Source organism: Falco biarmicus, chromosome 11 (genome assembly GCF_023638135.1).
Source record: "Falco biarmicus isolate bFalBia1 chromosome 11, bFalBia1.pri, whole genome shotgun sequence".
NCBI classification, from domain to species: Eukaryota; Metazoa; Chordata; class Aves; order Falconiformes; family Falconidae; genus Falco; species Falco biarmicus.
The window spans coordinates 24,750,291-24,769,018 of record NC_079298.1 but is presented as its reverse complement, the minus strand read 5'-3'; the positions used below and the strand labels follow the sequence as shown (position 1 = coordinate 24,769,018).

Sequence of the window (18,728 nt, the reverse complement as noted above, 5' to 3'; positions counted from 1 at the left end):
CAATAATGTTAATTTGTTTTTATACTAATGTAATAAAAGACTTTACTGAGTACTGTAACCTACAGATTTGTATCATTGTGTCAAGACTTGTTTTGACACATCAGACTTCAGCTAAAACATTTGTTTTCATTTCCCTTTCCATCTATTATTGCTTCAAGCAACAGATGTATTACTTTAATGACGTTCCTTGTCCTACAGGGAGACCGTGGCCCACAGGGACCTCCTGGCTTACCTGGTGAAGATGGATCCAGAGTAAGTTGCTATTTACACAGTAAAATCTAGAGTGAATCTGCATGTAATGGAAATACAGTCATGACACGTTCTTTTTTTTCCTAAAGCTTCTATTCCTTTTGTACAAAAACAGGGAGAAGATGGGGAAGTTGGACCAAGAGGTCTCCCAGGTGAAGCTGTAAGCAATGCTTTCTTACTCTGTTTCTGTTACAAACAAAAATCACTCTCAGATTTTTTCCTTTTTACTGAACTGTTCTGAATTACAGGTATAAAAATTACACTGTGTGTGTATATATCGAATACTGATTCTGGCTGAAAAGTAAAAAAATGAACAGTTTTGTTAGGGGTAAAACATTACTTACAGGATTAACATTGTCAGGGATATATCCAGCCAAGTATACACAAATTGCATAATCACAAAGGGTATTTCTTATCCTATTGTATAAAATCAATCACTGCAGTCCTTGATACATGAGAATATAACCAAGTCTCTGTTGCTATGAAAATGCTTTCCAAAGATCTATTTATTAGAAAATGAGGCCTGGCTTCTTCTCTTTTTTTCACACTACTGTGCTTCATTGTGTATTTTTACACTTGTTTCACATACAGAATTTCCACTGCTGTCAGTTGGAATTCTGCAAGTGCTGTCACTGCAGAGCAGAGTTCTGCATTGCAGGCAAGAAATCAAGCCTCAGAAAGAGGAATTTTACCTAAAATGTATGATATACTGCTGCCTACTCTTAAAGTAGGAAGAAGTCACTACAGAGTCAGTGTTAGTGATTTGTGGCTATATCATACACGAGGAGGCTGGAGACTCATCCCTGCCTACTTTAGCAGCATGACATGAATGATGACACAAATGATGAAAGCTGATGTTCATTTACATAGTGTAATCCAAAAGATCATGTTATAGACCAAATCTTGCTCACCTTATTTAGGAGAATAGCCCTTGGTCTTTTGCGGAATTTTTTAGGGATGAGAAGAACAATTCTGATTTTGGTTTCCAGAATGCCTTGCATGTATTATAATAAAAATATTAGTAATTTTTAATTATTTATTGGATTTTTACTAAAGATAAAAGCACTGTTACACACTTAGAATAATAGGATAGAGTATGACAGACCACCGTGTTTTCTAAAGACAGGAATACAAACATGTATGCTACTATTCAGGTCAGACCTTTAGGCCAAGACACAGCTGAAGCTTTAGTGGAAGATGCTGTGCCAGTGTTCTGCACCAGGAAACATAAATAGTTATTGCCTCTCTCTGAAATGACCGTACAGCAGCTAAATCAAAGCTCAGCCTTCCACTGGCATCCTGTTCAAACATATGGTGGCCCTCAGGAGGATCTATCCTTTCTTCCTTTCTTTCTCCCTCGACCCCCATGCTGCCTTCCCCTCATCCTTCCTACTCCTTGCCCAGTCCTTCTCCTGGGCTTCCCTGTTCAGAAAAAGTCATGCAGATGTTGATAAGTGTTTCTTTTCTTACAGGGTCCACGGGGATTACTGGGCCCCAGAGGTACACCTGGTCCCCCTGGCCAACCTGTACGTATGAACTGGTTTGTATTTGCAATTTCCAGAAGAAAAATGGAAGTCCCTTGAAAGTTGCTCATGTTTATATTGTTTGCTGTAGGGCATTGCAGGTGTTGATGGACCTTCAGGCCCAAAAGGAAACATGGTGAGTAAGTAAGCTGGGAATTGAAAAGGGAGTGGATTCTAAGAATCCTTTCTGCATTTTCTTGTCCCTTCTACTATGCCATCCCTTCCATTTAATTAAACTTTTCTGTCAATATAATCAGACTCATGATGATTTTACATAGAAAAGAGAAGCCTTCTATTAGTTAGTCTTCAGCAAAAAGGCCAAACCATGCTTTCTCTCAAGCCTCCTTTAGCACCGTGGACTCCAGTAATTGGGTGCTATGTGTGGGCTGTTATTCTCTATTAAAGAAAAGGCCATGATATTCAATAGCATGGAAAAATGTCATACTGGATAGGAAGTCGGTGGCAGACTTTAAAGAGGGACAAACAAAGATGAGTTTGTATTCCTTTTAGTCCTGACAATGAAGATCTGTACTGCAGAAATGCAAACCTAATGCCCTGGTATTTTTTTGTATGGCAGGGTCCTCAAGGGGAACCAGGACCTCCTGGTCAGCAAGGCATTCCAGGCCCACAAGTAAGTGTAAAATAGCTCTCAAGAAATACGATGTAATGTGCAGCAAATGTTTAATAAATGGAAATTAGTAAAACATTAGCTTTTCATGTACAAAACTGATAAAGCTTCAAGGATTGTATAAATAATGCTGCAAATGTGCCGAGGGCAGTGGGAGCAGAGTTTTCAAGTAAGCTTTCAGAGGGATTTTTCATTCAGGAGAAAAATGACTTATTCAGCGTTCCTGGAATGCAGCAGGAACGGCCACACCTGGAGGAGGGTTCTGAATAGGATCTTGTTACAGACCTACTGCCAGAATAGTGGCTTGTGCAAAAGGCTCACACAAAACTCCTGATCTTACTCATAAGGGGGAAAAAAAAGGCCACTTATATTTGCCAGTGTGTTTAAACAGATTAATGAGGGACCTTTAGTAGGGTGAATGTATGTATATTGTTCTCCCTGGTTTCTCACACTGGTTTCTTTTTAATATAGGGGCTTCCTGGTCCACAAGGTCCTATTGGACCTCCTGGTGAAAAAGTAAGTTACAGTGGTATTCTTGTTATTTCACAGTCTGTTCTGTGCAACCACCTTGCTTATGTACTTAAGGTCTTTGCTATGTTTTACAGAATGGTAACCTAAGACCTAAAAATTAGCAGATCTTCCTGAAATCATCAAGTAAATGAAAAAACAGTGGAGGCTTGGCTTTCCTCTCATACATGCTTTTTCACAATTATAATTTCCTCCCTTTATTTTGGATTGATTTTCTGTTATGAGCTTCAGAATCCCATCTACAATATTAAACGTTGTGTACTTGTATGTTAATTAATTTCATAGCAAGTTGTGAAAATTATTTTTATTTATCTCTTTTCTTACAACAAAATTTTACCTAAAGTCTGAATCTGTTCTCTTTTTTTCAAGGACTGTATTTTGACAAAACCCTGCAGTGTAGTTGCCTTACTGTAGTGTCATTTGGTGTTTTTTTCCTGATCTGTTTGTATGTGTTCTTGTGGCTTTAACCATGTCTTCTGTTAATTTCAAAAATGTCACTATTGAAATTACTCTAACTTTACTTTTCTCCAATTTTTGCTGAACTCCTGCTTTATTGATTCTTCTTTGATTTCGCTCCTCTTCACTGTTTAGTGTATACGTTAGGAGAAATTGAAGGAGATTTTAGGAAACAATATACGTGCGTTTTACCTGCCTGTATGCATAAGAAATATTACTCTAAAAATTGGGCTAGGGCCACAGTATACGGATTCCAGAGGCTTTCACAAAGATGTACCATGCATTTCAGCTATGAATACTGGAGATCTGTAACATGTACTCTTTACCTCTTGTTCTTGTTGGTATCTTTCACATGAAATTCTAAATAATAGTTAAATTTTGTACACTGGAGAATTCTTCCCTACCTTGTGTGTGTGTGCATGTTCATAGGGAAATTCCTGAAGCTTGTTCTCAGGCAAGCATCTCAGTGAAAAATATGGGTGACTTGTATTGGCTAAAGATTGTAAGAACTGGCTTTGTGCCTATATATTGTATGATAGTATCTAGTATGATTGTATTTAGTTTTGCTGTATTTTTGTGATATCCATATAAAGGGATTTAGGTATAGCTGTATTTTATATCCTTAGCTCTTAGTCTCAAATGTATGGGATATAGGTGGCAGTTTTTCTCCTTTTTCTTTCCTGTTTTTTAATTATTATTATTTTTCTTATAGCTACTCCGCACCTGGGATGGGTTCACCAGTTGTTTTAAAAAACTAAAAAGATTTAAGGTGGTTTTCTGGCTTAGGGCATACCAGTCCTCAGCAAGGATGATCCTCCATCATGCTAGAAAATGATAGAATGTTTGCTATTGTTCTTAAGATGTATCTCTGTTACTGCATTTAGGGACCCCAAGGCAAGCCTGGCCTTCCTGGCCTTCCTGGTTCTGATGGGCCTCCTGTAAGTAACCAAATATTTCATTCCTTGAATGTTTACATACTTTTACCAAGTAATAAATACTTCTGGACATCTGTGTTGCAAAAAGAAAATGGAGAGTAAAAGCACTGGTAGTCCTAGTCGGCAACATTATAAAATCCGTCTAAAACCCCTGTATCATTTGAGCTGTTAAAACTAAGAGAATTACAATTTTGAAGCGGCTGCTAAAAATGGCTGTGGGCTTTTAAAATGTGTTCCCAGACGATGAAATGCATCTGAAACATCTGCAGGGATGTGTAAATAACCTAACTGACACACAAAGGGACAGATACTCTTTCACTGTAGTCCTACTATGTCAGTATGGCAAAGCAAATCATCTGTAAAAATGCTCACCACTTGTTCTCTCAGGAAATATATAACAGACTAGATCTTTCTTTGCTTCCTGACCTAAGGTGCATATTACATGTTTGGGCTTCTTCTTTCATTGTCTGCACTGGGACAGACCTAAGCCAAACTTTAGAATCTTGTGATCGCTAAGGAATTCAGCCTAGCTCTGAGGATGCATTCACTCACATGAACAGAGTGTAACCACCTGAGTAGCATTGCTTACAGTTCAGGAATTAAACTTAAATGGAATGATTGTTCATAATGACATGTATATACACTAGTTTCCTTGCACCAAAACCATCATCTTATACAACCATGAGCCATTAGACAGTCAGTGTGGCTTCTCAGACCATGTCTCTCCTCCCCATGCCATTTTTCCTTACCATTTATCTTTTAGATTAACTCTGCATTTTTTAAACCTGACTTTCAGCATGGTTTTGCAAGGATAAGAACAACAGAACTGACTGCAAGGGTTTCACTGCATAGATGCCTATATTATATGGAACTGTATATAGAACTGTACCCAGGGCTCTCACAACCTCCTTTACCCACCAAAGTACTATTTTCATGGAGAATGTTAAATATGAAGTGATAGTCCAGCTGGAAGTCTGCATCTTGAATCATTGTCTAAGCATTTGAACTTTCCCCCTTATCCTTTTCTGCATGCTGGGAACAATATTAGTTTCCAAACATAAGCATCGTTTTAAAGTCTGCATCTTCTTAAACTTAAAAGCAGGCGGGAAATGCTGTAGGAGATGATTGGGGGTCGGCACAGGTCTGTACCTGATACACATGCCTACTGTGGTGGGGTTGACCCCAGTCAGCAGCTAAGTACCCGTGCAGTCACTCTCTCACTCCTCCCACAGCAGGATGGGGGAGAGAATCATAAGATCAAAAGCAAGAAAACTCATCAGTTGTGGTAACAACAGCTTAATAAGAGGAGCAAAGCTACGCACACAAGCAAAGCAAAGCAAAATAAGGAATTCATAAGCTACTTCCAACCTGCAGGCAGTTTGCTTACGCTTATGCAGGCACGCATAAGGGTTACTTGGGAAGACAAGCACCATAACTATCAATGTCCTCTCCTTTCTCTGAGCTTTTATTGCTGAGTATGACATTGTATGGTATAGAATATCCCTCTGGTCAATTTGGGACAGCTTTCCCAGCTATGTCCCCTCCCAGCTTCTTGCTCACCCTCCACCAGCTCACTGAGGGGTTAGAATGGGATAAAGAGAAATCCTCCATGTTGTACAAGCACTGTTCAGCCATAACCAAAACACTGGTGTGTTATTGACACAGTTTTATTCACAAATCCAGAACACAGCACCATATGGGCTGCTATAAAGAAAATTAACTCCATCCCAGCCAAACCAAGTACACCTACCCAAAATTATCTCCATGCACAGGTAAGTTTGTTCAGAGGAAGGGCAGGAGAGGCAGGTTAAACTAAATCTATTCTAATTGACATGACCTATTTGCAGCCGTAGAATTACACTAGTGATTGAAGGCAATGAGCAGTACGATCCCAATTGCAGTGAGTTTTGTAGCTGCTCCTGCGATATCTGTGTGAAGTTCAGGTGGGAAGCTCAAGAGCATTTTTTCAGATCAGGAAAATTCTTGCTAGCTATTTCATTTCCCTGTGTCCTTCTATTTCGAAGGCAAGACATTGTTAATAATACTGGAATTAATGCAAATCTAAAGGGATACAAACATGCTTTTTAATAGCAACATTTTTAAAGTCATTTAATGATCTAGAGACCTCTGATATTGGATGGAGATTTAAAATTTTGTGCACAAGAAAGCATGTTCTGGGAGTTCAGGGTTAAACAGCTAAGATAGCTACATTTTAAAAAACAAATAACAAATATTCAATATTAGTAAGACAAATTCTTTAAAAGAAAATTAACAATAACTGCTAAGCAAGTATCAAATACTTTTAATTTTAACCATTCTTTTAATAAAGAACATATTTTAAACTGTTTTCCAAGGCCAGAAACCTGAATATAAGCACCAGGGGTTTGTCATTTAAGATTAACAGCTGCATCAAAGTCATGTCATATTTGATGCACTGGAAACATTTTGGGATGTCAATGACACCAAAAATGAATGGATTTAGTAACAGGCTACATGTTGTGTGGGACTACATGCTTGGCAAAGCTAGAGATTTACTGCTCCTGTAATAAGATTGATGAACGTAAACAGAAAAAGTTTCTTGACTGACTTATAAACAATAATCTGTTAACCTTTAGTTTCATTAAATTACCTTTAAATTTTGCAGCATTTTAGTGTAAATTTTATAAGCAAGAAAAACAATTAATGTTTTGAGCACTGCAATATTAACATCAGTGATATAGAACAAAGACTAAGACATAAACATATTTTGTTTTTAAAGTTAATCACAGTTTAAAACAAAGACATAGAATGTTAAAATTACATGAGCTTTCTGGTGGCTTCTGCAATTAATTTCATAATCTTTTAAATAATTTTAGGGAAGTCTTCATGCTGTAATATTAATCACCCTGCTGTTTCAAAATCAAATTTGAGAGTGTCTTGCATTAAAAACCTCTTACTGCTGAAGCATTAATTAAACAGAAGGGGTGATCAGGATATTCCTGAAAACATTAATATAACTATTGTCCAGCTTTTCCTTTTTTATGTAAATTAAATCAGTATTGAAAAGAAAATCTTTCCTCAAAATTTTGTGTATGTTCTAATACAGAAGAATGGTGATTAGTGACCTGAAATTCAAGTGTTTAAGTAATTGTGTCTTTATAATAAAATGTCACTACTGAAAAATTAGTATTTTCCAAATCAGACAAATTTCTCTTAAATCAGGGTCATCCTGGCAAAGAGGGTCAATCTGGAGATAAAGGTGCATTGGTGAGTTTTAAAACTTTTTCATTTATTTACATAGCTTTCCAGAAAACCTTTGGGAGTTTCTCAGCTTTGTGACACATTTGTTACACTCCAGGAACTGTTTAGGAAGGTAATAGAAAACGCATGACACATCCAAAGCATCTGTGTGCAGTAAATAAAAGTTGCATACAACTCATATAAATAACTTACAAATAGTTTGAGTTTATAATTCAGCTATATAGAGTACCACTAGGGTTCTTCAGAACCCCACTTCTTAAAATTTACAAATGCATGCATATAAATTGCATGTGTTACGTCACCTTCAAGTCAGTGGCAGTGAAAAGGAATTTCTTACTTCTTTATGAAGCACTGAAGGGTCTTGGGGCTCTTTAAAGTGTTCCGCTTGCTCAATATTGACCCTTATTTATCCAGAATAGCACCCTTTATAGCACCTGAAATCACTTTCAGTTGCAGTACTGATTTCACCAGCATATTACTATTTGTCCAGAGTGTTGTTACCTGTTAAAGGCTTGTAGATTTTATCCTGACTTCTTAAGAAAATAAAACTCGCACAGAGCATTTATGTTTTGAAAGTACAGGTGTGTGACCATTTGTTCCTTATGTCTTCTGAATTTATTGATCAATTTCAGCCAGATTTTGTAAAAAAAAATTCTCAGAGATGTTAACAATCTAAAGGTTTTGTGAAAAGACACAGTTGGAAAGGGGGAAAAGATTTTATCAATGGCCCCGTTAGGGAAAGATTTTGTTATCTGTCCATCTCAGACATCGGATAATCAACAAAACAGCTCACTTTCAAACACAGATAGGTATGTTTCCAGGCTTCCTTGCTTCCACTGTTTACAAAACTCAGTTTCTTTAAGCACTGCCATCGGATTGCATAGTATCAAAGTTAAGCATCTTTGAAATGCTCAGCAAACTGTAAACAACAATATCCAGACACCAGTCAGTATTGTTAGCACCATAAGGCTTTTAGTTTTTGGGTTTGAAATCTCTTTTTTCAAAGACCGTGATTTTTATTATTATCATTATTTTGATCTCTTCTTTTGACTTGTGTCATATCATAATCAACATAAATTTTCTCCATTAAGACACCACTGGTTTCTAATTGGCAGCTTTTTGTTTGTTTTTGTTTGTTCGTCTGTTAACTTTCCAATTACCATTGTTACAGATAATTTGTATTGTGGATAAATGTTTCCCAAATATACAAGTAGAACCAAGTTCATAATTCTATGAATAATTTTATAGCGACATTGAAGGGTGCTTTGTGATACCATGACTTTTCTTAGTGGCAGGCAGCCCAGTATTATTTTGATGTCTCGCACAAGACTGCTGCATTATAGTGAAAGAACAAGGATTGCACTCAGAAGAGAACTGCATGCTAACCAAGTACTGTACAAACAAAGGTTCTTTACTCCAATATATTTTAGGGGCCTCCAGGTCCTCAGGGTCCAATTGGCTATCCAGGTCCTCGTGGTGTAAAGGTAAGATTTAATTACTAGATTCTTCCCCCGACCCCGTTTTGAATATAGGCATGTGGGTAATTATATTCTTTCTTTAGGGAGCTGATGGTGTCCGTGGTCTCAAGGGATCCAAAGGTGAAAAGGTAAATCTGTCTGTATTTAATTCATTTCCCTTCTTTCACTGCAATGTCTTCTGTCTCCTTCACTGAACATCTTCTGTCTCCTTCACCACAGTGTGTTTTCTCTTGCAGCAGTGAGTTTATTTCTGCCTTACCCTAAGGACATTCCAAGCCCAATTCATAAATCGGTGACCTCCACGGGTATTTATACTGGTACAAAGTGAATAGAAAACCTTCAGTCGTTAGAATGGGTTTGGGTCATCTTTGCACCAGTTTAAGTAACTTCTCCCTAAGGTGCTCTTAAATAGAGAGACATCCCCTCTCTTCTTAATAAATAACTGTAGTGGATACTGAGAAGCTTGTCCATCAGAGAGATTTGTGGTGATGATACTGTTATTTTATGTTTTGATACAGCTGTAGTCTAGATTTTGTAATTTTTATGTACATCTTCCAATGGCTGCCTAAGTTCCAGGCATTTTTGTCCCAGATCTTTGGCTTTGCCAGTGATGGACAGTCCCAGTCAGATGCATTTATATGAACATAAAGAAAGCTTTTATGTCCCCCTGATACCTGCACATAGAGCTCTTACTAGAGCAAACACCATCTACTGTGATCTGTACCAACTTCTGATGATCCACAGTGGCTGAAACTGCAGTCAGTATTGGTTTAAATTCCCACTGTCCTCAGCACTCAGAATGAGGGACAGATAACAAACACCATCAGTCATACCTCCTGACCACACAGGCAAATTCAGCCTGGTGGCTACTCTGTGTATATTTATAGATATTTCTAAAGCAGAAGACTCTGTCTTGCCAAGAAGCTGTTATTTCAGCACTAGAGATCTGTCTCTTTGGCTCAGATGCCAAGAGCTGCTGTACATTTTCAGACTCTCCTAAACCACAGTTTGCCTAATCTGCATACTCGTTTTAGAGTTGCTCGTTAAATCTAAGCTGCAAAATAATACCTGTGGAGACTAGACAGTTAAAAAATCCCAGCTTTTTTCTTGTGCCTTATTGAGTAATTAATACCCAGCTAAGACAAAATACAGGACTCGCATATAAATAAGCGTAATGTATGTGTTTATATATGCATGTGTATCAATCAATACTGATTAGCATAATCTCCACAATATTTCTGTTTTTCTAAAAATTGATCTCACAGTTGCAGTAGGACACTGAACTCTAATGAATACCTCAGAAGGTCACACCAAGGTATTTCGCAGATTTTTCAGTGCTTTTAAGGTCTCTTACACAGGCCTTTTTTACTGAAACTATGCAGATGTCATTACATGGGAAAAAGCACTGTAAAGGCAGAAACAAATGAACTGATCATTGGGAAAGTCTCTATAACAGTCCCAGGGATATCAGAGGAGGTACATCTCTGTACTGACCAGTAAATGTGACTAGAACTCTTCAGCTATTTTATTTTTTGTTAACCCCAGAAGAGGAAATAGGGCAGTTAGCTCTCTCCTCCTACATGAAATACAATCAACCTCTTGATCATCTCAATAGCTGGAACCTTACTGGGAAAGCTGAAGAATGGTTTCAGTTCATATGGCAGCCATTTGGTCAATAATTGGCCAGCCTTTGCCGATACGTTGCAAAGTGTTCTCATATAATTTCTACTGTCCATGGCCACAACTTTTAAAACTAAAACTTTTTTCATGTATTCTGCACTCTACCTGTTTAACCTCTCTTTAAATTTTAAGAAAGACCACCTTGAAATTTCATTTTATGCAACATAAGATGACCATATAAAATTTTGTTTCAGCATCTAGAAAGCATGGGAAAACTGCTTTTAGAATGTTTTTTTAAATGAATGACGATGGGTTACCTCATCTTTTTGTTACATGAACACATACTACTGAGAAACTATATTTGCTTGCTTGTTTGATTTTTTAATTTTGATGTCTCCTCACCAATTTTGGGCTGCTCTACTAGCAAATCTATTTCTATCACTCTTTCTAAAGTTATTTGTTGCATGCATGTATGACTACTTCTGAACAGTCACAATGACTTTAGCCTTGCAGTGTGTCTCAGTTGCTGATCAGGGAGAAGATGAAGCTTTTGTGGCCCCATGATTACAAAATGCAAGTTTCTTTTTTCAAAGTGAGGATGAAATAGAAAGCTTCTCTTGTGGTTTTTGGGGTTTTGTTGTTTTTTTTATTTTTATTAACGTGGAGTACCATATCACTTTTTCCTGCCTTTATTGACAATTCAAATATTACTCAGATTCTATGTCAGCAATATTACTGCAGCATGTAAAAACCTAACAGCATCATAGTAAAATATTTTACTATGTGCATATTCATCACAATGACCTTTGTTCCCAGGATATAACTAAGCATCAGATAAAAAATGCAGTCAATAATCACTGTTGTCTGGATATTGGAACAGTAGTTGTATGATGAGTTAGTCTAAGAAAAAGGGAACCAAGAGCTGATCAGTTCTGCTAGAGCAAAATATGAATGACTCCACTGAACAACTCTGGAGATTGTATCTCATCTCACTCATACAGGCATAAATGAAACTTGTCTGAGTACTGTCTGCTTGTACTTCAGCATGAAGATCTCTTAAAATGCTTGAAGTAAATTCCCTATCAGAATTTACTAGACAGCAAATAAGTAATTTTCAGTAGGAATAACAATAATGTGCACCTGTTTTGCCACTGTATATGGATTCAGTCTCAATGTCCATTGGGTTTTCTACTTTCTCTCAGTCACATCAGCCAACGAAAGTAGGCAGGGCTCCATAGTGCCAGACATTGAACTGCTGTGTAGGGATGACTACTAATTATTTTAGGTTATGAGCATTAATAAATGTCTCTTATTATTAAGATGTCACAACCAGCTAACTGCTTTATTCGTTTCATGATACTCTTAAGACACTGGTTTAAAATAAAAATTAATTAAAAGGAGGCTCTGCTAACAAAAAGAATAACACTGAATAATTTGCCGGCAATTTTTTAGTGAATTGAATGGATGACCTTGTTAAGAGGAGTGATAATCAAGAAAAGCTTAGGAGTTAAGAAAGCACTTTGCAAGATAATTCATAATAAAACAAGAATTCTATTTTCTCTATTTTTAAACAGATTTTAAACAGCTTTAAACAGCTGTTATTAGGAAATTTCAAACTAAAAAATAATTTTTTATAGTGCATGGATACTTTAAAATAGCAATAGCCATATTCGGTTTTCTGGTGTCTGAAACACTCCCTTTATCTATGCAAATTATTTTAATCTGTAGTGAATGCATTTTTTTATGCTATCTGCAGAGAAAAAGAATCTTCTTTATTACTAAAATTTGTTACGTGCATGTCTGCCTTTTTTAGGGTGAAGATGGTTTTCCAGGATTTAAAGGTGACATGGGTCTTAAAGGTGACCGGGTAAGCATTTATTCACAGCCCATGTGTTCTTAAAATGTTTAAGTATTATTCTGAAATGATCACTGAAGTGAACAAATAAATTTAAACAAAAAATAAATTAAAAGCTAGTATCTTAGATTATTTCTATTTCCTGTGCAAGCACAGATTTGAGTTAGAGCTTTGGTTCTTGTGAATCAAAAACAGCACAGTTATAAAGAGGAAGGGAATGCTAGTCTTGGATATCCTTTTCATTAAGCTTCCTCCTAGGGAATCTCCTTTTCCAGATTCCAAGATCCCCAGTATTTGCCTGAGGAAAATTAATCTATCCAGGATAAAGATGTTTCCGTTCCAACCTAGCATCTTGCAAACCTCTTCCAAAAAGTTAGTTATTTATTTCAATGGACATTTAATTCCTTTCATAGGAAGTGTTGTGGAGGTTCTAAAAAGGCTCCTGGCCTGTATCTGTTGTCTGTATAAATAAATAACTGTGAAGATGGTATCCACATAAGTACTTAGATACAGGCATTTTTCTTTCTATGAACTGTCAGAGTGCCTTCAAACAATTAAAGGAAGGAAAAATAAGAATATACAGTTTCCAAATGCAGCTCTCTTCAGGCAAGGCAACCTGGCTCTTAACACATGTGATTGTAGTATTGGGTGCCTGATTTATATGTATTTGCATTTATAAGTGAACATAAGCAGTAGTATTTCCCTGATTGGAAATTGGATGTGTCTTTGAGCAACCTGATCTAGTTGAAGATGTTCCTGTTGCATTGCAGGGAGGTTGGGCTTGATGACCTTTAAATGTCCCTTCCAACCCAGACCATTCTATGATTCTCTGTTTCTAATCTCTATTTACATTTACTGAGAACTTACTTTCAAGTAATTTTGGGTAGTCGTTGTAATACATGCACAAAGGCAATTGTTCTGTATTTATAAGGTGATGTGTTTTAGGGAGAAATTGGTCAGCCAGGTCCACGAGGAGAAGACGGTCCAGAAGGTCCGAAAGGCCGAGCAGGTCCATCTGGGGACCCAGGTGCTGCTGGTCCAGCTGGGGAGAAGGTCAGTAGCCAGATATCAACATAAACATGTCATTGCCTCATAAGATAGATGGGAGCCCATGATCTTCATTACTAAAAAACAGAGCCTCCATACCTGCAAAATCTTTAGCTCCCTAACAGTAGTTTTTATGAGACTCTACTGCAGCAGACCACTGGAGTTCACATTTGAATAATACTAGGATTTTGTAAGCATGCAAAAAGGCATTATAGTACTTCATCAGCATGTAAGGCAGCTAAATTCTTATCCCAAATTATGTACAGTGCATGCCAGCTAAGGAAAATACGATGCAAAGAAAATAGCTGGGCACAAAGGAAGATAAAGGTGCTGCTGGAAAGTGAATTAATATTCACAGTCATATTATGAAAAATTGTGACATGAAGATTGTGTTAAACAGAAAACATATCTCCAATAAAAATCCAAAAATAGGATTGGCAAAAGTGAAAAGGGGCTGTTAAAAGGGAGGACTGAAAAAAAAAAAAAAAAAAAAAAAAAAAGATGGTCACATGAAGTACAGGAGAGAACATGTGCAAAGATAAATACAAATCTCTGTAGAATCTTGACCTCAACAAAGATTTATTCTCAGGTTTACTTAACTATTGAGAATTATTTATGAATTAATGTTCCTCACAGTTTTGCAAGATACCTCAGCAGCTATTACATCATTGAATTGATTCATTAAGTCATGAATCAAAGAACATATAAAATAAGAAACTCAGAACTAGTCTCCTACATGAATGCAAGCTGAGTTCACACCAGAAAGCCAATGTACTCAGTTTTAACTAGATCAGCAAAACAATCTGATACAATAAGAATCATATTATCTTCACCCACAATGTATTTATATTCTCCAGAAAGAGCTATATGTTTCATGGCAGTAGTTGTTTTCAGTATTGCTGACCCGACAAAAATTTGAGAATATTGGGAATCTTACAAAAATTTGTATTGTCATGATATCTGCAGATTAATTAATTGACTGAGGACATCTACAATATATTCCCTCTTTCTCAAGTCTTTATGACCCAAGTAAAAAAAGCAAAGTGAACCAAACCAAACATTGGTTTATAGTTGTTAGTTTTTAAATATGAATGTGAGTTATTTTTAGTTCTTCTTATTCAAATTACTCAATGTGAATATAGGTTCATGTTCTCAAGCATTTCATCTCTACTATTAGATATATGGGACTCCTACAGTCCCACAGGTCTAGAATCTGAAACCTTAAGTATCAGAAGATACTTGAAAAAATTATTGGTGTTGATAACACTGTTAGCTGGGCTTGGAGTTTTAATTTTCCCTTTTCTACAAATATTTATACCTTTTCTTGCCCATTGAATGTCAAACGTCTTTTTTTGACTATTCTATGGATACTTGGCCAGAACAGAGTGGGTTAGAGAAGAGTTCTATGATGTTGGTCCTGTGATACTTACTTTAGTGTAAAGACTGGAATAATCTTTGTGACCCACTTTATTAGGGAAGTAAGTGTTTACTGTACGACCAGTTATCAATGCTCTTATCATTCCTATGACTTATTTAATGCAAAGGTACTCCTCTTTCATAGTAATGAAAGTGCCAGAGTAGTCTCTTACTCTTTACATTCAGCTGATCCCATGATAAGAAAACTCTTTCCCAAGGTCTTGTTCTGGATTTGCCAAGTATGGTGCCAAAAATTGAGGAACATATCAGAAAAGAGCTTATAATAAAAAAACCCCATCCGTATCCACATTCAAACCCCAGGCAAATGGACTTGCTTAATCATAAAATTAGGGACAAAACTTTCACTTAATGTGGCAAGAGTTTTATGTGCTGTCATGCTGCAAAACATTTCAATCATGGTAATTTGTGCAGCTTGTGTCAGTATGACATATAACTGGCAGCACTATAATTATTTTCATAAATCAAAGAATTCTTCTTTAATGATGTCTCAGCCAGACACATGCACTTACATGAATATGATAATACACCACATCGTTATTCTCATGCTGCATTTTTTACAAATGAACATGTTGATTTTGTCCAATTTCCTTTCCCATGCAGGTGTCTCCTTGCTGGTTTTCATTATCTAAGATTACTGCAGAGTACATTATTGTGGTGTATAATCATATCTTTTCCACTGAGACCAAGATGTAATAGTCTGAAATATAGGCAAATAGGCAAATTCTCCCTCAGAATCCCCATCTTTCAAAGACTGAAACTGTTTTCCCTTCCTTTTGAAAGTGGCAAACCATCACTCATCTTCTAGGCATCTGAAGAGACCAATTCAGTGGGGTAGGGTACTGTATTTCATTTCTAGGAATGGGTAATGTCAGTGTTGATCAGACTGCTCATACTGTTGCCCTTTCTGACCACAGCAGGTTGGTAAGATTCGTTGACAAATCTATTATCAGCAAATAGTCAGTGAGGTAGGATTCTTCAAATGCCTATTGATGAAAAATCTGTGAAAAACAAAGCAGTCATCACACAGTATAAATTAAAAAGGATTTCTTCTCACAAACCTATTAACACCTTGATTTCTTAGAGAATATTAATAGCTTAATGATTTCAGCCCCACGTCACTGCACAGCACTTCATAGAGGAAAAAAGGAAGACACTGAGGTATTGGCCTTGCTGAACTCATTCATTGGAGTAGGATTTTTATTTAAGTTTGCAGAACTAAGCCCACTGGTGATTAATAATAGAAATGAGAAATTGATTTACTCTAATGTATTTCATGAGGTATTATTGTGGAAAAAATATTCTCTACAGAAGTTTGCTGAACCACTAAGGAGGATAAAATAAAATTTAATACCGCCTTATTGCAGGGTAAGCTTGGTGTACCCGGATTGCCAGGATATCCTGGAAGACAAGGTCCAAAGGTGAGCTGTAAATGAGCTGTATATCTTGACTTTTGACATTAGTCACAATGGCAGTTATTTTATTTGTGTGTTTGGGGAGGCAGGGTGTGGGCATCGAAGGAAGGGTCATTTTTTCACATTTCCTTTCTTGACAATAGTGCTCTGAAGTAAAACCTTTACAAATGTTGCATTCCCTAAGGTAGGCTATTTAAGGAGGACTATCTTTCCTCTTAACAATACTGCCTTTAAACCTTTGCCATCCTTTCATGAGTTGTGTTTTTGTGCAAGCATCAGACTAGCATGCATTAAAGAATTTGAAAACAAAGGAACTGCTGATATGCTTGAAAGAGAATGAGCACTATATTGACCACCAAATGGATGCTGATGGTGGTGGGAATTTTCTATGTGGTACAAGGATTCTCATCATGTTTTCCTTTTGCTTCTGTTAAGACAAATGTAACAAAACCCATCCATTAGTTGATTTATGTGCCTGCATCTATCCTTCAGCTATCTTTTATCTTTTGATTGCAATAGAAAACCATATAGGTGGTTTCTAGTTTAAGTGAAGACATATTTTTAAAACATTTTTATGAAACATATTTTTAACAAGGTCATCCTAACACGGCTTTAGGAAATGGCCATGCTAAATTAATGGCAAACTCTGTTTTCTGAGATTAGGAAGAAAGAAAACATTGAATAAAACCATAATTATACAGACATTTCCCAGTGTAGAGAAGGCCATCAAGGAGACATTGCATCTCCAGTCTGTCTCAAAGAAGATTCATCTAAGGAAATATCACAAGTAAAATATTCCCTTATCCCTTCTACACAACTGAACAATCAAACTGCAGTAAAATCCTCAGTTTTGCTCTACATTGGGATCTGTTTTTATTTTCAAATTTGAAATCATGATTTTTTGGAAGAAATTCAACTTCCTGGCTGGCTAAGCAAAGTGTGTTTCTGACTCTGGCCTATACTTTGGCCCTTTTCAGTCAAGTGAATGAACTATCTGAAGAATGTATTCATTGAACACTCTGTGTTAGTGAAAAATATCAAAATGGTCTATGAAGGATATTAATGAAAACTATTCACCTTGAGAAACATGGGGTTTTGCTTCTGTTTCTGAACTCCAATGTCTGAATTTTCAGTCTCTTTTTTTCATTCTCAGTTAGAACTGTCTTGAGAAGTCTAAGATAAAAGAGGATTTACATTATTCAGTTCTAAGAACAAAAATGATCTAACACTTCAAATAAAAGTCGATTGATTTTCTTTTCAGCAGACGATCAAGAATTTCATTACATTAAATTTTTATCACATTAAAACTGAAAACAATTCTCAAGCTGCGTTCACTGTTTGCTTTTCTCATTTGTTGCTTAAACTTCCAAGAAAGATTAATGACAGCTACAATACATCAACTCACTAAAGACTTGTTGTGAAACTTATTCACAGTCCAGTTCAAATTAACATAAGGGAGAGAGAAAAAAAGAAGCATCAGAACACTTGTTCCAGTGTGTCAAGAAGGTTCTTTTTGTTCTTTTTGTTGTTACTTACTTGATTTTCATTATTTTTCTTCTGACAATTGTTCTTAGAGTGCTGCCATTATCTGATAATTTTCAGGTTTTTTCTCCTGTCCAGCCCCTATTGATTAACACAATTGCAAAAAATACCATAGGTATAAGATATTTATAACTAAATAATGCTTATTAATGCCCGGTCATTGGAAGGGGTTTTTTTCCTCTGGCCTTTTAATTATAAAGAACATGCTTGGGCTTCAGAGAGTAGAATTTTCACAGGTTTATTCACATTTTGTTATAACTGGTGAAGAATTAAAAAAGGAAGGAAAAAGAAAGGAAAAAAAAGAGAGGAAAATCTCTTTATTTTTCTCCCACTAGTGAATATCAGCCAGGGTTTCATTAGAATCAGTGTCAGTGAAGTTGTACTGCCCCTAAGTTATTAATGCATAATGGGAATGTTTGTATGAAACAAGGTCATTAAAGGGAAAACATAAGTAAGAAAAAGAGAAAAAAGGAAAAAAATATTATTTCAAAGAAGAGCACCAAGAAATTCTATTTTATGGTTTTGTTATATATATTTTATTTAGCACTAAAATACTAACAGCAAGCTGCAGAGATATAGATGCGTTATCACAGCAGGGAATCTGGCCAGTAGTTTTAGTGGCTGACCAAACCAAACACTGCTTTGATTTTCATATCCAGTCACTTTAAAAGTATATTTTATCAAGCCTATCAGCTGTTTGACCCCAGGTCCCTTATGACAAATTAACACCTTGGCAGGTAACAAGTCTGCTGTCCCACTGGACCAGCATAGAAGAAAG

The 18,728-nt window shown here is 36.4% G+C and overlaps 1 protein-coding gene across 4 annotated transcripts in view; it reads left to right on the top strand.

The window, feature by feature from the left end:
- Positions 1–18,728, top strand: part of COL11A1 (collagen type XI alpha 1 chain) — a 160,294-nt gene that overhangs the window by 75,055 nt on the left and 66,511 nt on the right. For all 4 annotated transcript variants that reach the window (XM_056356276.1, XM_056356277.1, XM_056356278.1 and 1 more), the window contains 13 exons: positions 199–252; positions 365–409; positions 1,722–1,775; positions 1,864–1,908; positions 2,350–2,403; positions 2,872–2,916; positions 4,269–4,322; positions 7,521–7,565; positions 8,990–9,043; positions 9,121–9,165; positions 12,471–12,524; positions 13,458–13,565; positions 16,361–16,414. In XM_056356276.1, coding sequence (XP_056212251.1) covers positions 199–252; positions 365–409; positions 1,722–1,775; positions 1,864–1,908; positions 2,350–2,403; positions 2,872–2,916; positions 4,269–4,322; positions 7,521–7,565; positions 8,990–9,043; positions 9,121–9,165; positions 12,471–12,524; positions 13,458–13,565; positions 16,361–16,414 — 711 coding nt within the window. The remainder of the gene's footprint in view (positions 1–198; positions 253–364; positions 410–1,721; positions 1,776–1,863; positions 1,909–2,349; positions 2,404–2,871; positions 2,917–4,268; positions 4,323–7,520; positions 7,566–8,989; positions 9,044–9,120; positions 9,166–12,470; positions 12,525–13,457; positions 13,566–16,360; positions 16,415–18,728) is intronic.